Genomic DNA, 24,425 nt, shown 5'->3' with positions numbered 1-24,425 from the left:
ATATGTGGACACGGCCTATGTACACGGCAATAGCAAGATAAATAATAAAGAAATGTGGCAAATAGATTGGGTTGTGGTATAGAACCGGAGTCTGCAAAACACAACTCTTTATTTGTACATAAAGCCTCATAGGAACATAGCCATGTGCATTTGTTTATGTATTGTCTATGGCTGTTTTCATGCTCTGATGGCTAGTTGCAACAGATTGTATGACCCACAAAAGCTGAAATATTTAGCATCTGGTCCTTTACACAAAAAGTATACTGACCCCAATATAGAGGTCAGTATATATAGTATTTGAAGAGTATGTGGAACATTTTGAACTTCAAATTCTGGGCAGTTACAAGTTTCAGAAATATCAAGCCTGACTTCCTTATCCTTCTGTGTCTAGTTGTATCCAGAGCCCTTTTTGCTGGCTGTTAATGGATGGAAAGTTCTTTAATAGCACAGCTTAATTGCTTTTAATCTCTCCGTTCTTTGAAACAGGTGTGGTAATAGTTCGGTGGACCCAGTCTCCATGAATAGATTGAGCTTTGTGAGGAACAGATGCCGGTGAGATCCTAAACAATGAAAAACCAAAGGGATGGCCAAGTACCTGTAAAGATCATCACTTTTTCAGCTATCTTAATGTAGTACTCCTTCAGCAGCCCTCACCTTCATCCTTCACTTCCCAGTTACTTTTTTTTGGCAATGTTTTCCTGAACTTTTACAGCTTCTTTTGCTCATCTTGTTTAAAGAAGTTGCCCTACCACTTTACCAACTTTCTTCCTGCTGCAGTACCTTTCTGTTTCTTTACTTTGGCAAGGGTCAGAAATATGGTGGTCACTTTTGGGTGGGAGAGGTCAAAAAGTGACCAGTTTTCTAAACATCCAAGAGCCTAAAGTTAAAGGTACTAAGCCAGCATTGCCTGTTAAATGTTACTGGGTAGGGTTTTCTCCTCACACATGTACTTCTTCTAGGAATGGACTTGGCTCTGTGAAGGATGGGGAACCTCACTTTGTGGTGGTCCACTGCACAGGCTACATCAAGGCCTGGCCCCCAGCAGGTAGGAAAGTTTTATTTCTCCCATGGTGCAGCAGGTTTGTCACAGAGTCTGAGAAAGTTAGCTAACATTTGTCATGTACCTGGTATGTGAAATGTACCATGGTATCAACTATAAGAAAATAGGAAAGAAAAAGCAGGCTCTTGCCCCTCCTTTATAGTCCAGTTAGGGAGATGGATTACTCAGACTTGAAAATGATTCAGTGTTGGCTGTGTCACAGAATGCAATTTTTAAACGTGCAGATTCATAATAATATATACTGAATACCTATTTTCTAAGTATTTGTGTGCAAAGAAACATTTGGCATTGAGTGCAGTTAATTTGGGAAAGCTTTCTAGTAGGAGCATGACTTTGAGGAAGAAGAAGGAAATGACTTAATTGTAGTAACTTATAAGTGGGATATTCTCTTTAAAGGCTTTAAATCAAGATGTGAGCACATTAGCTTTACAAGAACTTGAAGTCAAACAGAAAATGTGAGAAGGATGGTTGGGGTGCAGGGGATCAGCCTTTTAAACTGGTTTGTCAGAATATCCAGATCTTAGCAACTTTATTACTTCCCTGCTGGATGGGTGTAATTGGGAAGTGGGATTGTAGGGAGAGGGAAACTAAGAGAAAAGGGAGGCAAGGTGATATATTTGGAGAAGAGATTAAACTTTGTATTCGGAAAAACCTGGGTTTGATTCTGGCATTGTTACTTACTAATGGTATAACTTAGGGTAAGACACTTGACCTTTATAAAAAGAACCCCTCAGTGTTCTCATCTATAATTTGGAGATAATATATCCCATGTAGAATTATTTTGAGGATTAGAGTTAATGTAAGAAAAGCACTTAGCCCAGTGCCTGGCATATAGTATGCACTCAATAAATGGTAGTTAAGTGTAATTCAGAAAAATTCTAAGTGTAGTGACATTTGAGCTTTTTAGTTTATATACTGAATAAACCCTACATATGCCATATATGGTCTTTTATACTTCTGTATTGCTCTCAAATAATATTTTTCTTGGTAAAAAGATGATATATATGCAAAGACTAGAGAGAAAATGCAAACTTCTTCCCTTTTCCACATAAAACATTGAAACTTTGGCTTCTCTCTTTCCAAAGGACATAAGTAACTATTGATGTTGGTTTAATTTCATTTTTGGTTGTTTGCTTATTTTAAAACCACAAGTTGGGCAAGACCTCTGTTCTCTGCCTATGGTATAGTCATAGAATAAATGACTGTCTTCATATGTTTGGTTTGACCGTCATAGTTTTTTAGAATACTTTGAGCGGGACTTGTACTCTGTAGTTTATTACAATTAATATGGGTAAAGCATATGAATTAATAGATGTAAAAATGCTTAAAACAGTATCTGGCATATATGGTAAATTCTGTGCAGTTGTTTATTCTTATTTAGCACTCTGTTGTTTTAAAACTAGTCTCTTCGTACCTACATGTATTTTAAATCTTTTTCGATTTGAATTGAAGGTAATTGAGTTTGAGATCCCTCTTAAACCTTTTAACTTCACCTTCCTGAAGGTGTCTCCCTTCCAGATGATGATCCAGAGGCTGGCCAGGGGAGCAAATTTTGCCTAGTGGCCATTGGCAGACTGCAGGCAAGTATGAATTTTCCACATCTGTATTATCTGTTTTCTTTTCTTTCCTTTTTCCTTTCTTTTTTTAGTCTTCTTTGTACATTTACTTTTTTAAATTTAAATTCCAGTGTAGTTAACATATGATGTCATATTGATTTAATAGCATATTAGTTATATGAGGTGTCCAGTATAGTGATTTAGCAATTCTTTTTTTTTTTTTTTTAAGAGAGGAAAAGAGGTGGGGGGGATGGGTAGAGGGAGAGGGAGAGAGAGAATCTTAAGCAGGCTGTACACCCAGCATGGAACCCAATTCGGGGCTTGATCTCACGACCCTAGATGATGACCTGAGCTGAAATCAAGAGACGCTTAACCAACTGAGCCATCCAGGTGCCCATTGATTCAACACGGGTATACCTTATTCAGTGCTCATCATAAGTGTACTCTTGGGTGGGAGGATGAGTTAAATAGGTGATGGGTATTAAGGAGGGCACTTGTGATGAGCACCAGGTGTCAATAAATTCAACACCTGAAACTAATATTATACTGTATGTTAACTAACTGGAATTCAAATAAAAACTTGCAGAGGAAAAAATGTACTCAATCCCCTTCGCCTATTTCACCTATCCCCAGACCTACCTCCCCTCTAGTAACTATCAGTTTGTTCTGTGTAGTTAAGAGTCTGGTTTTTGTGTTTGTCTTTTTTATCTTTGTTTTGTTTCTTGAAGTCCACATATATGTGAAATGGTATTTGTCTTTCTCTGACTGACTTCTTTCACTTAAAATTATACTCTCCAGATCCATCCATGTTGCAAATGGCAAGATTTCATTCCTTCTTGTGTTTCTTTCTTATATTTCTTAAATATTCTCTGAGTAATATTCCATTGTGTGTGTGTATATACATATACACACACACACACACACATCTTTATCCATTCATCTTGATGGACACTTGGGCTGCTTCCATAATTTGACTGTCGTAAATAATGCTGCAGTAAACAGTGTATGTATCTTTTTGAATTAGCGTTTTTGTTTTTTTCTTCTGGTAAATACCCAGTAGTGGCATTACTGGATCATATGGTAGGTCTCTTTTTAATTTTTTGAGGAACTTCCATACTGTTTCTGCAGTGGCTGCATCAGTTTGCATTCCCACCAACAGTGCATGAGAGTTCCTTTTTCTCCACACCTTGGCCAATACTTGTTTCTTGTGGTTTTTTTGTTTCTGGTTTTTTTTTTTTTAGTATTTTATTTATTTTTTTGAGATCGTGAGCAAGAGAGAGAATATGAGCAGGGGCAGAGTGGAGGGAGAAGCAGACTCCCCTACTGAGCAGGGAGCCTGATGCGGGACTTGATCCCAGGACCCTGGAATCATGACCTGAGCTGAAGGCAGGTGCTTAACCGACTGAGCCACCCAGGTGCCCCACCTTTCTCTTTATTTTTTGCGTACCTATTACTGGTTTAATTTGTGGTTATCATTAGGTTTGTGTATAACACCTTTTGCATATAGCAGTTTATATTAAGTTGATGGTTACTTATGTTTGAACTCATTCTTTATTCCTCTCCCCTCCAAGTTTTAGGTATATTGGTGTCATACTTTACACCCTTTTATTTTGTGAATACCTTGACTGATTTTTATAAACATACTTAATTTTACTGGTTTTATGTTTCCTACTTTTCTTACTCCTACTTTTGGTTTCAAAGAGTGCCCTATAACATTTCTTAGAGGGCTGGTTTAGTGGTCATGAATTTCTGTAACTCTTGCTTGTCTGGTAAACTTTATCTGTCCTTCTGTTGTGAATAATAGGCTTGCTGGATAGAGCATGCTTGGCTGCAGGTTTTTCTCTTTTAGCACTTTGAATATATCATGCTATTCCCTCTGCCCTGCAAAGTTTCTTCTGAAAAATCTACTGATTACCTTATGGTTTTCCCTTGTACGTAACTATTTCTTTTTTCTTTCTGCTTTTAAAATTCTCTTTTTATCTCTACTTTTTATCAGTTTAGTTACTGTATGTCTTGGTGTGGACCTCCCTAGGTTGATTTTGTTGGGGACTCTCTGCGCCTTCTGGATCTGGATTTCTATTTCCTTCCCCAGATTTGGGAAGTTGTCAGCTATCATTTATTCAAATAAATTTTCTGCGCCCCCCTTCTTCTCTCTTCTTCTTCTGGGATCCCTATAATGTGAATGTTCTTATGCTTTCTGGTGTCACTGAATTCCCTAAGTCTGTTTTCATTTTTATATTTTTCCTTCCCTCCCTCACTCTCAAGCAGGCTTGATTGCTTCCCATTATTCTGTCCTCCAGCTTGCTGATCTGTTCTTCTGCTTCCTCTAGTCTACGATTCCATCTAGTGTATTTTTAATTTTAGTTAATGAGCTTTTCATCTCTGATTGGTTCTTTTATGTTTTCCTGTCTTGGTTAAGTGTCTCACTGAGGTGGACACAAGTCCACTGTACTTTAAAATCTCCATCGGGCATATTACTTCTCTCTGTTCTGTTTAGGTCTCTTGCTTTGATTTGTCCTGTTGTTTCATTTGGAACATATTCCTCTGTGTCTTCATTTTGTCTAACTCTTTGTTTCTTTGTGTTAGGAAATTCAGGTACATCTCCTGCTCTTGAAAGTAGTGGCCTGCAGTGCAACATCCCCTCTTCACCAGAATCTGGTGCTTCAGGGGTGTCTCCTATATGTGCTGCATGTGCCCTGCTGTTGTGGCTGAGCACCTTTTGCCTTTAGTCCAGTCATTTGCAATGGTTCTCTTTGTCTATTGTGGGCAGCGTTTGGTCTTTGTATTGTTAGTGGACCAGTCTTGGGCTACCATGGGCTTAAGTTGAGTCAGACCAGGCATTTTCCAGATATAGTAGCACTGAACTGTAGGAGAATGCAGGGGTGGGGTCATGGTGTTAGCAATGTTTGCAGGGGTCTGCTATGGAAGGAGACCTGGAGTTGCAGCCTGGCTGGATGGGGTGTGCCCACAGGTGTATGCATGGGTGGGACATTCTGTTAGCAAGTAAAGTAGTGAATGTTGGTATCACACTGGTTCCTGCAGGTGTCCATGTGTTTGTGCCAAGGGGGTGCTGGCAGGGGAGGGAAATGACACTAGCCAGCTCCTTCAGTACTGGAGAATTCTTCCAGTGATCCCTGCCCCTCCAGCACATGCTCTGAAATTAGTAAACAGATCTCCCTCCTGTATACCCCAGGTGTTTTTCAGAGTGCTGCTTCTATGCTGTATCTCCATGGGGCTGTTTGTTGTGCTCTCTCTTTAAGGGTGGGGACTTAGTTTCCTCTTGCCCTCCCAGCTTTCCCATGAGCCTGCTAATCTTTAGTGTTCCAGATTTTAATCCCTGCTATTGGTAAGAATTCTTGAAATTTGGCCCCTCTGGTTTCAAAGCCAGATGTTACTGGAATTTGTCTTCCCCATGGGGCTCCCTGGTGTGAGAGTCCGTTTCGCTCCCTTCTCTGTGCCCACGGAGTCCTTCCCTCCTGCGGACAGTCCACAGGTCCTTTTAGTGGATCCCTTTAGCTCCTGACTGCGTCTCTACTCTTCCTACTCTCTTCAGTGTGGCCTCTTCTCTACATTTAGCTGGGGAGAGTTTGTTCTGCCAGTCTTTGGGTCCTTTTCTGGATTATTTACACTGATGTGGCTGTTACCTAGTTGTATCTATGGGATGAGGTCAGCTTAGGGTCCTCCTACTCCACCATCTTCCCTGGAAGTCCCATATCATCCATTTTCAATGAGAAGAAATTTCCTTCAGAACTTATTCATGTTATTTTTCTTTTACTCTCCAAATATAAATGAATATTGTGAAACTCCAGATTTTGGGAAGAACATGGCATTCATAGTTTGCTTCTCTTTTGGATAGCAGAAGCTGAAAAGGATGAGAGAGGGAGGGAGATCTTTCCCCCTTATCTTTCATACTGTGAACTTCACAGTGCTGAATTTTCTAATTCTAACCAATTTCTCCTGCTTCTATGCAGGAGAAGAGAGATCTTTTTTTTTTTTAAGATTTTATTTATTTGTCAGAGCACAAGCAGGGGGAGCGGCAGGCAGAGGAAGAAGCAGGCTCTCCACCGAGCAAGGAGCCCGATGCGGGGCTCGATCCCAGGACTCTAGGTTCATGACCTGAGCCGAAGGCAGATGCTTAACCGACTGAGCCACCCAGGCATCCCAGGAGAAGAGAGATCTTTTCATTTTATCATTACATGACTAGAAAAGTGGAATTATTTTTATTCTTCTCATAAAATTAGATAAATTTCTTGGCTACTGGGGACTAATTTTGCAATCTCAGTAATGAACACAACCTAGCTAAATGAAAGTAGATGAGTTTTGGGTTGAATGAATTTTTATCTTTCTTCACAAAGTTGGTAAAGGGTACATATATAGGAGTGGAACTAGCCCTTTTGCCCTCTCTGATTGTGATTGTCATTTTTTCCTTTCTGGATGAGATGTGGAAGCTCAGAAATTCCTAAAATTGGGAGCCTCATGCCTATGTATAGGACCATAAGGAGATGGGAAATGCCTCTATAAAGAATGGTGTCGTTTTATCTTGTTTTTCTCTTTACTTTCAGGTAACTAGTTCTCCCAACTGTACAGACATGAGTAATGTTTGTCAACCAACAGAGTTCATCTCTCGGCACAACATTGAGGGAATCTTCACTTTTGTGGATCACCGCTGTGTGGCTACTGTTGGCTACCAACCACAGGTGAAGAGCTGGAGCTTAAGCCTGTTTTCCCTTGGTTTGTTCAGATTATTCAATCATGTATTCCAGAATAGCCAAAACATTTCAGGCCCAGATCAGAAAAAGAGATGATCCTATTCTCTCTGTAGTTAAATTTATTCTCAGGTTGCTACCAATGTTATTTATCCGATCTAGAAAAATATGGCTGCTATTACGTGGGAGCAGCGGGCATAAGTATGTATTTATTTTTTGTTATTGATATTAATACAGATAATGCAAAATTGTTCATTTTAATTAGTTATAATGGTATGACCATCATTAGATAATTTTTGTAATCACTTAGGTTAGATACTTAGTAACCTACAAAATATGCAAGTTTGGCACTGGTTATTATGATTTTATTGAGATTTCTCATTCAGCAGAGCAGGTAGCTATACCAGAGTTGAGAAATAAATCATTATACAAACCTTCAAAACTGTAGCCAGGAGAGACTTCTGGCTATGGCTCTGTGAAGAAGTTGGCAAAAAAGAGGTCTTGAAAAAGAACAAAGTTGGAGGATTTACACTACCTGATTCAACACCTGTTATAAAGCTGTTGTCATCAAGGTAGTGTGATATCAGTATAAGGATAGATATATAGATCAATAGATCAGAATAGAGTCTCTTTTCACATTTATGGTCAACTGATTTTCAACAAATGTGTCAAGACAGTTCAGTGGGGAAAAGATTCTTTCCAACAAATGGTGATGGAAAAGTTGGATATACCCCACACACAAAAGGACGTAGACTCTTACCCCATACCATAGACCAGAGATCAACTCAAAAACATAAATGCACAAGAGCTAAAGTTACAGAACTTCTAGAAGAACATAGGAGATTATCTTTGTGATCTTGAGTTAGACAAAGATTTTTTCTGTGACACCAGAAGCATGGCTCACAAAAGAAAAAAAACTCGTAAGTTGGATTTCATCAGAATTAAAATTACCCTCTTAACAGGACATCATTAAAGTGAAAAGACCATCCACAAACTGGGAGAAAATATTGCAAATCATATATTTGAAAAAGGATTTTATCCAGAATATACAAAAGAACTCTTGTAACTGATTAAGATAAACACAAAGTAAAAAAAAGGGGGGGGGGCACAAGATCTGAATAGACATTTCATGAAAGAAGAAACATGAATGGCATATAAAAAGATGCTCATCATCATTAGTCAGTAGAAAGTGCAAATTAAAACCACAATGAGATACCATTATATGCGCACTAGAATGTGCACAGTGAGATACCACTATATGTCCACTATAATCAAAAAGTGTTACAATAATGGGGAGAAATTGCAACTGTTATACGTTGTTGGCAGACCTATAAGATGGTATAGCCACTTCGGAAAAACATTTTGGAAAACTGGAAAAATAGTTTTGTAAGAAATTAAATGTATACTTAACCCTACAACCTAGCAGTTCCACTCCTAAGCATTTGCTCAAGAGAAATGAAACCTATGTTAACATAAAGATTTATATATCAGTGTTCATAGTTGTATTTTTCACAGTAACCCCAAAGTGGAAAAACTGGCAATGTCCATTGACTAGTGAATGGATACACAGCTGTGAAATATCCATGTTAGAATACTGCTGAGTAATAAAAAGGAATATACTACTGATATGTGCAACAACACAGATGAGCTCCAAAAATCTTTTTTTTTTTTTTTAAAGATTTTATTTATTTATTTGAGAGAGAGAGAATGAGAGAGAGCACATGAGAGGGGGGAGGGTCAGAGGGAGAAGCAGTCTCCCCGCCGAGCAGGGAGCCCGATGCGGGACTCGATCCCGGGACTCCAGGATCATGACCTGAGCCGAAGGCAGTCGCCCAACCAACTGAGCCACCCAGGCGCCCGAGCTCCAAAAATCTTAAGTCAGACCCAGTAGACCACATATTATATGATTCCATTTGTGTGACATTTCTAGAAAGACAGCACTAAAGCAGAGAGCAGGTCACTGGTTGGCTAGGAGGTTGGGAGCATGTATTGGCTACAAACAGGCAAAAGGGAACTTTGGGAGCAGTGGACATGTTGTGAAACTGGATTTGTGGTAATAATGGTGGTTGCACAACTGTATAAATATGTAAGAGGCCAGAAAATTGTAGATTTAGAGTGAGTGAATTATATGTGTACATTAGACCTCAAATCTATAAAAATGCAGCTAAAAGGGGCGCCTGGGTGGCTCAGTCGTTAAGCGTCTGCCTTCAGCTCAGGTCATGGTCCCAGAGTCCTGGGATCAAGCCCTGCATTGGGCTCCCTGCTCCATGGGAAGCCTGCTTCTCCCTCTCCTACTCCCTCTGCTTGTATTCCCTCTCTTGCTGTGTCTCTCTCTGTCAAAATAAACAAAATCTTAAAAAAAAAAAAATGCAGCTAAAATAAATATATAATGTTCTGAAAGACAAAAATGTTTTAGAGACCATTTGCTTAGCAGGTTCCATATTCTTTTATTTTTTTTTTTTTCCCCTCCACACTTACTATAGCCTTCAGCTAAAGACAGGAGAAATAAAATCCAAGTCATTTGCTGATAGGCCAGGAAAGTTAGATGATCATAGAAGTGTCCATCTTACTCTTCTTTTTTCACTTTTAGGAACTCTTAGGAAAGAATATTGTAGAATTCTGTCATCCTGAAGACCAGCAGCTTCTAAGAGATAGCTTCCAACAGGTAACTTTTTCCCCTGGTTTGGATCTGAATAATATTTTTATCTAATATTATCATATTAATTCCTCAAACATTTATTGACCACTGATTAAGTACTGTGACAGGCATCATAATCTTATGTTCTTTAGTACAAAACCTGTATTTTTAAGGAACAGAAAAGGATCAGTGTTTTGAAACTATGGATAATGTCCAAGGTATTTTGGCTTTGGCTACTCACTGTCCTGTATCCAGCTAGCTTTATCCAAGAGACTCTTTACTTAAAATATTCTAGGCCTCACTGAACTGTGGGTGGTGATAGAAGTATTCATTTCACGGTTCTTTTATAGATCAGTAAGAGTTAACTCTTCACAAATAAGATTTTTTATTTGTCACCATTAAATGTCTGAATTTTAAACAGATTCTTGGACTGATAGCTCATATTCATCAGCTCATTCAACTTTAGTACCAGTCTTATCCCCAGTGGCTTTTCCAGAACTAATACTTCACTGTGAAGCTCCATGAGCTTTTCCAGTTCAAACTTGGGCTTCTTCAGCATTTTTATTTTTGTTACAAAGACATCATGGAATGGACAGATTGGCAAGCTTTTTCTATGTCTTTTCTGATGCTGCCTGGAATGAACTTATTGACCACTTCTTTCAAGTCATTTGTCTGCCCCTCTCAGGTCATGATTTCCATTATCATTTTCGAAATTTGGCAGACCTGTTGGTACTGAGCATAGGTCTTCTGAATCTGATTGTTGCATTTTTTAGTAAAACCAACACAAAATAGGGGCGTCTGGGTGGCTCATTCGATTAAGCGTCCGATTGATTTCAGCTCAGGTCATGATCTCAGGGTTGTGAGATCGAGGCCCGAGTTGGGCTCCTCGCTCAGCCGGGAGTCAGCTTGAGAGTCTCTCTCTCCCTCTGCCCGTCCCCCCCCCCCATCTGTGCACACACACAACGCACGCAGTCTCTTGGTCTCTCAAATAAATAAATAAATCTTTTAAAAAAATTCTGTTAAAACCAACACAAAATAGACAAAGCAAATAACCATTGGTAGTCTTAACATCAACATGAGATTAAAAAAAAAAAACAGGGCACCTGGGTGGCTCAGATGGTTAAGCGTCTGCCTTCGGCTCAGGTCATGATCCCAGAGTCCTGGGATCGAGTCCCGCATCGGGCTCCCGGCTCAGCGGGGAGCCTGCTTCTCCCTCCGACCCTTTCCCCTCTCATGCTGTTTCTCTCTCGCTCGCTCTCTAAAAAAACAAAACAAAACAAAACAAAACAAAAAAACAAACCATGAGCTTCAATTGTGGTTTGCCATTTTTTGACCATGGAGCAAATTTTGTCATGGCTAAGATCCATGCCATGGAAATGAGGCATTTTTGCCCTGAACATCCTCAGTAATTAGCTTGAATTTTCTTTTTTTTTTTTTAAGATTTTATTTATTTATCTGACAGAAAGAGATACAGGGAGAGAGGGAACACAAGCAGGGGGAGTAGGAGAGGGAAAAGCAGGCTTCCAGCTGAGCAGGGAGCCCGACATGGGGCTCGATCCCAGGACACTGGGATCATAACCCGAGCCGAAGGCAGACGCTTAACCGACTAAGGCACCCAGGCGCCCCTAGCTTGAATTTTCTAAGTGCAACTTCATCATTCTGCAGATCAGTACGGCTCACTTCAAAAACACGATCCTGAGGCCATCAGATGTGATTTTGGTTCATTGAGTTCTCATGACTAGTGTTCTTCCAAAAAAAAATTTTTTTTTTTTTAAAGATTTTATTTATTTATTTGAGAGAGAGAATGAGAGAGAGAGAGCATGAGAGGGGGGAAGGTCAGAGGGAGAAGCAGACTCCCTGCCGAGCAGGGAGCCCGATGTGGGACTCGATCCTGGGACTCCAGGATCATGACCTGAGCCGAAGGCAGTCGCTTAACCAGCTGAGCCACCCAGGCGCCCCCGAAAATTTCTTATATTGAACATAGCTGGCACCTTCACATCGTACCTGTTTTTCTTAGAAAATGGATCAACCACTTTCTTCTTAGTTTCCTTTTTGGTGCCTTTTGTTAGGTGCTTGTTCTTACCATCCTCCATGGCACTGCTCAGGAAGCCAAAAAGCAAGAGTTAATTGTAAGCTCTTTTTTTTTTTTAAATCTTCCTAAGAAACTCAAAAATTAGTCAACTTAAGTACAAGAAAGCAAACCTTGGAGAGGAAATCACTGAAGACAGAAATGAAAAGAAATCAAATATGAACAAAAACCATTTCCACCATTGGCATAATCATACTTCCACTCATGCTCCTTGTACAGTGTAAGAAGGCCATGGTACATATATATATACTTACCCCTCCAGGAGGCTGACACAAGCCGCCTGCTCTCAGAGGCAGAAACATTCCGGCGCACACAATCCCACATGATACTTTGCCCCTGTAACTCAAGCTGACTTTAGGCATCTAAGTATTCCCCCTGAGGGAGTGCACCGTTCCTGGAGATACTGTAATACCAGGTTGATGCATGGAGTGGACGGAACAATCTCCCATTCCATTTCCCTGCTCCAAAAATCCATTTAATATATTGTCCTTGGATAGAGGACATATCAGATATTAAACTGATATGAACAGATACTACACTTGATCTTAGCCAAAAGGCCGAGAATAAACTAACTCTCTGTTATTTTCAGGCACCAGATTCTGAAAATACCTGGTGAATTTAATTTCAGTAGAGGTTTGGCTATAGGAAGCAGTTCTTTATATTAGACTCATTTCCCTCTTTGAGCTTCAGTAGTGTTCTTACACAATAGGTATAATAACAGTACTTAAATTCACAGGGTTATTGGGAAGATTAAGATAATGCATTTAAAGCACAAAGCCTAATTTCTAGAGAAAATCAGATGATGACAGTAAAATGTCTCTCTGTCTCCTGAGTCCTCAGCATTACCAGTTCCATGCACTCAGCACTCAGCTGCAGCTCACAGAAGAATCACATTTTGTATATGTTAGGCTCAGGAAAACCATTCAGAAAAACTATTCTGACTTTTGTTGAATCCTTTCAGAACTAAGAACATGAAACTTCAGCAGTGGGAGGAGATATTGTACAATGTATTTTTAATTCTTGAAATTCCTAATTCTGACAACTTTTGGCCACAGAGTATCATTTTATCACTTCTGGAAAATGTTTATTCCAAACAGCTTTAATGACTCCTGTATACTCTACATAATCTCAAGGTTATTATTCTGACATTAGTTGCTGCTGTGGTTCTAGGGTACTTAGGTGAAGGTGCTTTTTAATGTGCGGTCTCCAGCTGCTTACTTAGCTGCTGATTTCCTGATTTTGATATTTCTTAAGTCTAGTTGGATTTATATTTCTTTTTCAGTAATAAATTTAGTTATTTCCAGCAAAGCTTGTTTTCCTTTTTTTCTCCTCCATTTTGGTTACTACAGTGCTGTGTTTCACACTTGACTTGTGAAAGGTGTGTGTGTGTGTGTTTATAAATGTGTGTGTATATATATATAAAATGTGCCATTTTATTATTACTAAGTGAAGTATGTCCCATTTTCTGCTATAATTATTTCTCAGTCAACTTTAATGTCAGCAGTTATTTCCACACAGTTATTTCCACACTTAAACACAAATGTTACTACTTTTTCTTAAAAAAAAAAATATATATATATAAAGTGTAGGTATTTTGAAGCACTGGGCTTATACTTCATTGGAATAGATATATATATATATACCTTAGTAAGCAGGTTTCAAATCCAGTACTTAGTTATGTACAAATTTAATTACATTCATTCTGTATATATTACACAGTGAGTACATGTAAGAATTAAAGGCTGTTTAGTGTTGTTTAAATGTAAATGTTCATATCATTTCTTTTTTATCATGTTAAATAAATGTTAATGTGTTTTTTTTGTTGTTAAGATTTTATTTATTTATTTGACAGAGAGAGCGAGAGAGCACAAGCAGGAGGAACAGTAGAGGGAGAGGGAGAAGCAGGCTCCTCGCCAAGCAGGGAGCCTGATGCAGGGCTCGATCCCAGGACCCTGGGATCATGATCTGAGCTGAAGGCAGATGCTTAACCATTTGAGCCACCCAGGCACCCCAGATTTGATGTTCTTTAAAAAATATAGAAAAGCACATAGCCCAGTACTTGACATATAGTAACTACAAAATAAATGTTAGCTTCTAATCTTATTTTTTTATTGTTAGGGAGAGAGGGTCAAAAGATTTTCTATTTCATAAAGCTAGGAACTAAAATAATCTAAAATCACTTTATTTTTTTAATCTTTTTTTTTTTTTTAAGATTTTATTTATTTATTTGACAGAGAGACACAGTGAGAGAGGGAACACAAGCAGGGGGAGTGGGAGAGGGAGAAGCAGGCTTCCCGCGGAGCAGGGAGCCCAATGCGGGGCTCGATCCCAGGACCCTGGGATCATGACCTGAGCTGAAGGCAGACGCTTAACAACTGAGCCACTTAGGCGCCCCTAAAATTACTTTATTTTAAAAAAACAAAAGCAAAACAAGACTAAAGCCAACTTAGTTTTATTTATAGAAATCTCCAAGGGTGCTGCGAAAACAAATTCTCGGGTTGGGGGGAAAACCTAGGATTGAGGAGCAACATGTAAGGTATTTCAGTATCAAACTACAAATTTCTACGATAGACTTATAAAGCTAGATCCACATATCTTTAAGGGATTTTACAAGAGAAGTGGGGAAACAGTCTTTATTTTCCTGGAAAAAATTGTTACTTCTGTTTAACTTTGACTAGAGTGGTCAGTTAGCTGCTTGGGACTCTGGGAAGAAAAATAAATATACCTCCTCATTATTTAGCACTTAGCTTTCACTCCGTGTGTTTCATCAGTAATGTTGAAAGAGACTGGTACTTCAAGGACAGTAACACACGAATCTTACCTTTGTAGAAATGGGAAATTAAAAAAAATTCTAAAGAAAATTTTTTATGGATTTCACTGATAGCATGAAAACTTTTTCAGGTGGTGAAGTTAAAAGGCCAGGTGCTGTCTGTCATGTTCCGGTTCCGGTCTAAGAACCGAGAATGGCTCTGGATGAGAACCAGCTCCTTTACTTTCCAGAACCCTTACTCAGATGAAATTGAGTACATCATCTGTACCAACACCAATGTGAAGTATGTACTGTAAAGGCCTTTTCCAATGTTGGGATTTCTCGTGGGCCACGTCTGCTTACCCTTATCAAGCTGTTTCCTCCTCTTCTAAACACCATTAGTTTGAAGTTCCTCATCTTCTACTAAACACCATTAGTTTGAAGTTCCTCATCTTCCAACTTACTATAGGATTTAGACTAGTTCATCCAGGTAGAATAAGATTTTTAACAAACAGTACTTTAGAGAGTAAGTTTTGAGATGTGAGGGGTGTGTATTTTAATTTTATGCTTCAATGCTTTCTAGAAAGGATATTGTTTTATATACCAGTTTATTGCTGTGTTCTGGTAGGACTTTCCTGTAGAGCAGGTGTCTGCAAACTGTTTTTGTAAAAGGCCAGATAGTAATTATCTTAGCTTTGTGGGGCATATGGTCTCTATTGAATTACCCAACTCTGCTATTGTAGCATGAAAAGAGTCCTAGACAAATGAAATGAACAAAGATGGCTATGTTCCAACACACTTTTATTTACAAGAACAGGCAATGGACTGGATTTGGCCCATGGACCATAGTTTACTTTAGAGCATAGCTACATCCACTCTTGTTAGTTTCTGTTCCTTGATTCCTTTCTGTTTGAGCTTTTCTTTCTCAACTTGGTGAAAACCAGTTTTATTGCGATAGATTGCACATACTATGAAGTACACCCTTTTAAAGTGTACAGTTTTTTTAGTATGTCACAGAGTTGTACAACCTAATCTCAGTACATCCTCATTTCCCCTAAAAGGAATTCTGTACTCATTAACAGTCATCCTCCCCATTCCCCAAGCCCTATATGACAACTAATCTATTCTCTGTCTCTATAAATTTGCCTATTCTATACATTTCATATGAATGGAATCATAACAATACATGATTCCTTGTTACCTCTTTTGTTTAGTATAATGTTTTAAGGGTCATCTGTGTTGTAGCATTTATCTATACTTAATTTATTTTTATTGCCAAATAATATTCCTTTGTACGGGGATACATTTTATTCATTCGTTAGTTGATGGACATTGGGTTATTTCTACTTTTTGACTATTTAGAGAACAGCTATGAACATTTATATACTAGTTTTTATGTGGATATGTTTTTATTCTCTTGGGTATATACCTAGGCGTGGAATTGCTGGGTCACATGGTAATTCTGTGTTTAATCTTTTGAGGAACTGCCGCACTGTTTTCCAAAGCTTCAGTACCCTTTTACACTTCCATCAGCAATGTAATGAGGGTTCCAGTTTCTCCACATTCTTACTATCTTTTTTATTATACCCATCCCAGTGGATGTCAGTTGACAGTTACTTCTTTTTCATTTAATCTATCTATATAGAATTGGCCCTGAGCCTAGCTCTTGAAGATCTGCTTAGAATTGATTATCAAGTATAAATAATACCTGGTGACAACACTGAGTCTGTGTCCTCCTTATTTTAGGGCTTTTAAAGTTTAATTCTTTTCTAATTAGTATAGCAGAGTGGATTGAGTTAGAAATTGTATTTACTTAGGACTCAGGTAAATGGTAATAGTCACTATAGTTTTCTGGGGTTTCTTTTTGTTTTTGCATCTTTTTTTTTTTTTTTTTAATTTTTTTATTTATTTGAGAGAGAAACAGCATGAGAGGGGATAGGGTCAGAGGGAGAAGCAGACTCCCCGATTGTTTTTGCATCTTTATATTACAGAATAACCACTGTTTTGTGTTGCCATTTTGTTTAAATTTTGAAATTTTAAGTACTTTTAAGAACTTGTTTTTGGAAATAATGGTGTTCCCCATTTTTACATACTGTTTTCCCCACCACAATTTATTTTAATTCTTATATTTTTTTTAAATAAACATTTTTTTACAGAAAATTTGGAAAGTATGGAAAACTATAAAGAGAAGGAAAAAAAATTTTCACTACCCAAAAAGAGTCTTTGTTAATGTTTGTATATGTACTGTCAGTTTTTTTTACTTATGCTTTTTAAAAGCACAATATATGGATACATACATATATACCAGTTGGGTATTGAATACCTGAAAGGAGTTAGAACCCAAACAGGATAAACCCTTGTGCCACAGGACATAGTTTTTGTTTGTACCTTGTCGCCCATGGTATGAAATATCTGCTGAATTTGAAGTCATACGTTACTTAAAGGATTAGACTTCAAAAGGGAATTTATTAGTTACTGCCTCACCTACAAGTGAATCTATATAGTTTTATGTACATTGTTAAATCCTTTTTTCCCCCTCTGTCTGCTCTCCATTTTCTCAGGAACTCCAGCCAAGAACCAAGGTCTACACTGTCCAACACAATCCAGAGACCACAGCTAGGTCCCACAGCTAATTTACCCCTGGAGATGGGCTCAGGGCAGTTGGCATCCAGGTGAGAAATGGTAGAAGAATCATAAATGATCAGTGGCCCAGGGCGTGGGCATCTGTAATCCCATTTGTTTTTTTGTTTATTTTAAGCCCTTTCCCCACGTTAAAAAAAATCTTTCTCTCCTCACTGGCCTTTAACATATAGGCAACAGCAACAGCAAACAGAACTGGATGTGGTATCAGCAAGAGATGGACTGGCTGGCTACAGTCATTCCCAGGTAAGTGTGTCGTCTTCTTTGAAGAAGACTGATCATTTCCTTAAGAAATGTCCTCCAGTGCCAGTTAGAATGTATGTGTATCTTTATGTGAATGTTAGGATTATTGAATTGTCATGTTAAATCTTTCATGGTTATTTTTATCATTGTATCCCACACGTTTCTGTTCAGCCTGTGACAACCGCAGGGCCAGAACACAGCAAGCCCCTCGAGAAGACAGATGGTTTGTTTGCCCAGGATAGAGATCCAAGATTTTCAGAAATCTACTCCAACATCAATGCGGGTATGTTTCTTCCTCACTCTCCTTTTAAATTCTCATTCAGATCACTTACTGATGTGCCTGCTGCTGCCCAACATCTTTCCACTTAATCATAATACCTCATGAGTAAATAGGAACTTGCTGAACTAATGTACTACAGCCCCTTGACTGGCCCTCCGCCCACTCCTTTTGGTCCACAGATCAGAGTAAAGGCATCTCCTCCAGCACTGTCCCTGCCACCCAACAGCTATTCTCACAGGGCAACACATTCCCTCCTACCCCCCGGCCGGCAGAGAATTTCAGGTGAGCCCCTTATGTATGTGCTGCTTTACGGGGCAACTGAGGCGTTCAGTTGCTGAATCCAAGTTTTATTCTTCCCTAGCTTTCTCTGGTTATTTCAGACAAAGCAGTAGAACTTGTAGGGCTTAAGATGAGGCAAGCTGCTTTTCTTCCTCCTCTTTCTTTGCACCTGTCCTGTTGCTATGTTATAGGTTCCATCTCTGTGTGTCCTGATTGGTGTGTGACTCAGTTTTTCTCATCTTTTCCAGATTCTGTTATCAAGTTTTCCTTAACCCCAGGGCAGTCAAGGGGACCTAGTAATAGCACTAGATTGTCCCGTGATTCCTAGATTTTGAAATGGTAAACCCATCCTTTTAATCTTTTACTGCACTATTTGTTCACTCCTAGAAATAGTGGTCTGGCCCCTCCTGTAACCATTGTCCAGCCATCAGCTTCTGCAGGGCAGATGTTGGCCCAGATTTCCCGCCACTCCAATCCCCCCCAGGGAGCAGCCCCAACTTGGACCCCTAGCACCCGCCCACGCTTCTCTGCCCAGGTAAAGCTTCTCCTTTGTCTGTCCCCTGTGTACTAGCTTTTCTTCGGTTGGTTGGGCTTTTTTCCATATGTAAAATTACTGTCATCTATCTTAGATATCTTCTCCCCAACCCCCACCCCCTACCTTCCAGTTTTTCTCTTTGTTGGCAGTAGCTAGATAATTAAAAACATAGATAATCCCCAAATCTCAGAATCCGTGGTTTTCATATACTTTTATTCAGAATTGCTCACACAGAACATGTTAAACAGGTTTGATTTACAGATTTGTTTTGGAGTCAATTCTGAGTTTCCATTTTGTACTAGAAAGCATAGGAATAAAGGAGAAAATTAACTATAATTTACACACAGTGATGTCTATTTATTAAAAAAAGTGTTTAAAAGCTTAAAGCTAATATTTTTTCATATATTAATATATGCTTATATTGCACAGTAATATCTTCAGTAAAAAAGCCCAAACCAAAAAGCATACTCCAAAATTGTTATATGCAGTATGATCTCAATTGCATAAGAAATCTATAGGAAAATAAAAACTGGAAAAATTCTCACAACTCTCAATGTATAGTTTATTAATCCCATAGTTCTTCGCTCTTTGCACTTTGTCATACCTGCCTAAAAGTAGTGTCAAAGGAGATTGATATTAATTAGAAGAAAGACAGAGTAAGAAATAAGTGATGAGCTTGGCTCAGAAGAATTCAGTGATTGACAGAGGGTTGACTCATAGGAATGGCATGTGCAATAATGTTAATGTTCCATTTGTTCTCTATCCCTCTCTCTTTCAGCAGGTGGCTACTCAGGCTACAGCCAAGACTCGTTCTTCCCAGTTTGGTGTGGGCAACTTTCAGACTCCGTCCTCCTTCAACCCCATGTCCCTTCCTGGTGCTTCTACTGCATCACCTGGTGCTGCTGCCTACCCTAATCTCACCAGTCGTGGATCCAACTTTGGTAAGTTTCAGATGAGAAAGGAGGGTAAACAGGAAAATGACACCACTAAAGAGAAAGGATTTGGTAGTTAAAACAGTTTGCTTGTGTTCTGGGTGCAGTGACAGTCCATTTGGAATTTGAAATGTACCCACATGAGGAAGACTTTAGAACATATAAAAAACCAAATAAGGTGGGGCGCCTGGGTGGCTCAGTCGGTTGAGTGTCTGCCTTTGGCTCAGGTCATGGTCCCGGGGTCCTGGGATCAAGCCCTGCATCGGGATCAAGCCCTGCATCGGGCTCCCTGCTCCGCGGGAGGCCTGCTTCTCCCTCTCCCACTCCCCATGCTTGTGTTCCCTCTCTCGCTGTGTCTCTCTCTGTCAAATAAATAAAAAATAAAATCTTAAAAAAAAAACCAACTACATAAGGTATTATATATTAAATAATAAGCAAATTTAATCTACATGATCAAAGAACTCTTTGGAAAGGCTACCCAGAGAAGAATTAATTTGGGGCTAGGTTTTGAAAAAGAAGAGGCATTGATTAACAGAAGAGCAGAAAGTATTTAAGTGCTAGTTTCTCCTCACCAGTGGAATTAGTGGTTTAAGGTTGGTTGTTCGTCCTTGCTATATTTCTAGCTCCTGAGACTGGACAGACTACAGGACAATTCCAGACACGGACAGCAGAGGGTGTAGGTGTCTGGCCACAGTGGCAGGGCCAGCAGCCTCATCATCGGTCGAGTTCTAATGAGCAGCATGTTCAACAGCCATCAGCACAGCAACCTGGCCAGCCTGAGGTCTTCCAGGTGAGAGGGTGAAAAGACTTCAGAAAATCAGAAACTGGAGGAGAGAGGGTCAGGGAGCAGAGACAGAGAAGGAAGTATGCATATGGACTGAGGTGTTTGGGAGTTTGTGGGAGAAGCCACAGTGGGGACGTGTAGGGATAGATGTCGTTAACTGGAACTTATGTGTGATGCACAGCCTTTAACCAGACCATTGTTAGTGATGTGAAGCACCATGTGAAGATGTTAAAGGAAGTCATTCTAGCCCATTCAAGGAGAGCCACATCCCCACTGCACAGTAGCTTGGGTATAAACATACTGATTGTAGCTATAAAGGCCCATTTGCCTAAGTCCTGACAGGACTGCAAGAGCACATGGAGTAATCTTAGGACAAAAGAAGAGCTCATTTAAAACAGGTTGAAAGAAGGCAAAACAGGTTTTGGTGGAAAACAAATAGGGTAAGAGGTACTGCATATGTGTTCATAGAGGGTTATATGAAATGTGGCGAGCAGATTTTTCTCCTTTTGAAAATATGGAAGACTAGAAAAGAGGAAAAATGTGGAACTGTAGGAGGAAGCCAGAGAAGGGACTAGAAACCAAAATTGTTATGTAAAGGAATCCGAGAGTTCCTGGGAGTAGGGAAGGCTCAGGGAGCTCAGCCCCACAGAAACTCTGTGGGGCCAGGGGTGATGTTGGGAAGAAGCTCAATAAATGTGAGGGATTAAGATGTGTGACCAGACTTGCTCTGTTTCTCTTATCAGGAGATGCTGTCCATGCTGGGAGACCAGAGCAACAGCTACAACAACGAAGAATTCCCTGACCTAACTATGTTTCCCTCCTTTTCAGAATAGAACAGTTGGGGTGAGGATAAGGGGTAGGGGAGAAAAATCACTGTTTGTTTTTAAAAAGCAAATCTTTTCTGTAAAGAGAATAAAAGTCCCTCTCCCTTCCCTTCCCTCACCCCTAATGTGTACCCCCTTCCCCTTTGGGCCTTTCCTTGCCCTTCTGCCTCTGAGATAACATTTATAGAAGAAATGGAGCGAATCCTGAAGGCTTTGGGGATCCTTTGAAAACTGAGGCTGGGTGAAGTTAAGAATGCCTTTCCTTGTGTCTCCTGACCAGAGATTTGTGCAGAAATGATTGTGCTAGGGTCAAGAGGCAGGTTAGAGAACCTGACATCCACTATTTGCCTTGGATACTGTGGCTTGTTTTTGGAAAGAAATTCTGAGTAAGGTGGGGGAAAGGAGAAATGTCTTCATATTTGAGGACCATGAAACATGGTAGGTATATATAGGGCTTCAGGAAGTGAGTGTAGGCTCTTTCTGCTGCCTGGTGAGTGAGGAAGTGAGAGAGGAAGAGGGAGAAAGAGTGTGTGTGTGTGCGCCCATATATGTGCACACGTGTGTTTCTGTGTTTGTTTTTTTTCTCCCTATTAGGGAGTTATGCAAAATTTGTCCCAGATTTTATCTTTGTTTTTCTGTGTATTCTTAAAAGAGTCCTAAGGAGTTAAATCTTCTAGGTATTTTCCACTTAGTATTGCAGCCAAAGAGTATTTAAATAAATGTCTTTGCTGCACTTACATCAATGCCCAGCCAGTATGCAACTGTAAGCAAATATATAAAGTCTTCTGTTGATATGGTTGGTCTCTCATCGAACATATTTAGTGGTAAAGCTGGGTCATTCCTGCTTTTGGTGCTCTCACCTTATATGGAAGATCTGCAAACATTACAGGTGTTTAGGGTGGGAAGATAAACCCCTTTCAAAAACTCCATACTTGGCCATACTTGCTGCATTTTTCTGTCAGAATCACATATGATGTGTGTTCTGTAGAGGTTATTTCTGCATGGAAACTCAACTTCTTGGATTAGCAGTCCCAGTGAAATCTTCACTGCTGGAGTTCAAACCAAATACCAAGCCTTCTTGCAAGGTAGCCTCTTTCATACCATTCTCAATTCAGTCTGGCTAGAAACTGAGACTTAGGTCTTTTCTGGACCTATAGTTCTTCCTTTTACTCCCTCCAATCTTAAGATTGGATTTTGCTTTCTGATGCAAGAGTATAAATCCATGTGATAGATGGGGCCTGGACTCCATTCCTGCAGGGTTACTGGGTTAACTATAGCCATATAAAATGCAGATACCGGTTAATACTCTCCCTCTTTTCCTTCCTCAGGTAACAGTAACATTTTTTTTCTTTTTTTTTTTTTTTTTTTTTGATTGGCTCAGGCCAGTATCTTAAGTGCAAGATTAAATAAGGAGAAGACATATTAAACATAGCCATAGGAGACTGAGGAGCACAGATGGCCTTAGAGAGGCTGAGAGAGCATCTTTACTGGGTTTCTCTCCCTTTTGTCTCCAGTCTGGTGCCAGGTAGTGGAGTTGAAAAGGAGACAGTTTATTTTTTTATTCTATGTGCACACATACCGTATACATATATATTTATATCACAATTTAAGAAACCAAAAAGTTGAGTTTCCAATGGAATCCTTGTTTTTTAATAATTGACTGTTTTTAAATGTGATCAGGACTATAATATTGTACAGTTATTATAGGGCTTTTGGGGAAGGAGAGGGGAGGGCGAAGATGCCTCTGGGGGTTTTGTTTCTGCTTTTCCTTCAGGGTTTTATTTTTGATTGTTTTGTTTTTTTTCTTGTTGGCCATTTCTGTACTGCTGGCATCTGTGCTGAGCTTTACAGTGGCAAAAATAATGACATGTAGCAAAGATTTTAAAATATTTTCCTTTTGTAAACTTTCTTGTGTTGTGTGATCTTGATTGCGGCTTTATTATTCCTTTCCAGCTCATAAACAACAAATACCCACAATTAGTTGAATCCATAGCTTGAACTCCAAATATGCAGACATAAAGCACAGTGTGTCTATAATTTCAGGATTCAGAAATCATAGGGCTCTGAACACTCAGCACTCTTTGATTGTCCTCCTGATCCTGACTCATTCTGAGTAAAATCAGCAGGGACATCTGACCATGAGATGGGAATTGGGGATGGGACTTGAGACCAGTATGGCACATTGGACCCCTTCCCCCTAGTATGTCTTGCTCTCCTGGATTAAAAGGAATTAGGGATGGGGAAATTTAAACTATTCAGGTCTGGACTTGGTTTCCCTCTAGGACCATATGGTTCATTAGCAAATCTTAAAACTTACAGGCATAAACCTGTGTTCTTGAGGGTCTATGTATGCAATCCAGCTAGAACTGAATCTGTCCTATGTATTATCTTTTCTGTTCCAAGGACCATCTTTTCCTCTTCCCCCATCTCTATTTATGGAAGAAAATGGGAGTTTGGGGATGTGGTTTAGGGACTGAACTAGACTCTTATGATCTGTCACATGCCTGGATGTTCGAATCATTTGGAGAAGCTCACATGACAGGTCTTGGATCAGGGATTTTAATAATTGAAACAGATAATGTTCATCAGGCATCCCACCATCTGAGAATTTTAGCAACAAAGAAGTCACATGTGAGTTTGTCAGTGCTTATGGCATTGATTCAAGTAAAGTCATTAATAACGCGGAGTACTCTTTGTTTTTTTTGTTTGTTAGAACCAGTTTCATCTGGACTTTCTGGGCCTATCCTTCCTCAGCAAAACCTTATTAGGCTCGGAGAGCTACTGACAACTTTTAGCCAACAAGCTTATAAACTACAAGTGATTTTGGAGCCTTTGGCTTCCTACATACTCTTTTCTAGTCTTTTGTATTTATTCCCTCATCCTTGCTGTGAGGGTCAGACACAAATTTGAAAACTAAGGTTTCAGAGTTGGAGAGGTGGGTGATAACAGGAAAAGGACAGGAGAAGATGTAATCCCCAATATAATAAATACTATATAATAAAGAAGGATGGGGGAGACCAGGACTGTGTCCTATTAACCATCAAAGTGAAGGTAAGCCCCAACTTGTGTAATGTGTATTGAAGTCTTGTCTGCCCTCAAAGATAGTCATG

General features: G+C 39.5%; 1 protein-coding gene, 1 non-coding gene and 1 pseudogene across 3 annotated transcripts in view; 1 reads left to right on the top strand and 2 right to left on the bottom strand.

The window, feature by feature from the left end:
* The window catches only part of ARNT (aryl hydrocarbon receptor nuclear translocator), a 74,481-nt gene extending 51,836 nt beyond the window's left edge, over nt 1-22,645 (top strand). Inside the window, exons 9-22 of one of the 2 annotated variants that reach the window (XM_021688129.2) lie at nt 487-552; nt 960-1,045; nt 2,579-2,640; nt 7,179-7,313; nt 9,913-9,987; nt 14,951-15,102; nt 17,360-17,470; nt 17,612-17,684; nt 17,853-17,964; nt 18,141-18,243; nt 18,628-18,775; nt 19,554-19,716; nt 20,331-20,497; nt 21,235-22,645. In XM_021688129.2, coding sequence (XP_021543804.1) covers nt 487-552; nt 960-1,045; nt 2,579-2,640; nt 7,179-7,313; nt 9,913-9,987; nt 14,951-15,102; nt 17,360-17,470; nt 17,612-17,684; nt 17,853-17,964; nt 18,141-18,243; nt 18,628-18,775; nt 19,554-19,716; nt 20,331-20,497; nt 21,235-21,324 — 1,543 coding nt within the window. In that variant the 3' untranslated portion in view covers nt 21,325-22,645. Of the gene's footprint in view, nt 1-486; nt 553-959; nt 1,046-2,563; nt 2,641-7,178; nt 7,314-9,912; nt 9,988-14,950; nt 15,103-17,359; nt 17,471-17,611; nt 17,685-17,852; nt 17,965-18,140; nt 18,244-18,627; nt 18,776-19,553; nt 19,717-20,330; nt 20,498-21,234 lie in introns of both variants that reach the window. The other variant, XM_021688127.2, reaches the window with a different exon arrangement.
* On the bottom strand, nt 10,374-12,053 carry LOC110578597 (annotated as a pseudogene).
* LOC123324799 lies at nt 12,428-12,618 on the bottom strand. The gene has a single exon (XR_006540063.1). It is a non-coding gene; the product is annotated as a U2 spliceosomal RNA (small nuclear RNA).
* Nucleotides 22,646-24,425: the final 1,780 nt, after the last annotated feature.

This window comes from Neomonachus schauinslandi, chromosome 4 (genome assembly GCF_002201575.2).
Source record: "Neomonachus schauinslandi chromosome 4, ASM220157v2, whole genome shotgun sequence".
Lineage (NCBI taxonomy): Eukaryota > Metazoa > Chordata > Mammalia > Carnivora > Phocidae > Neomonachus > Neomonachus schauinslandi.
Note: the sequence above shows the minus strand (reverse complement) of the source record. Positions and strands in the feature narration are given on the sequence as shown.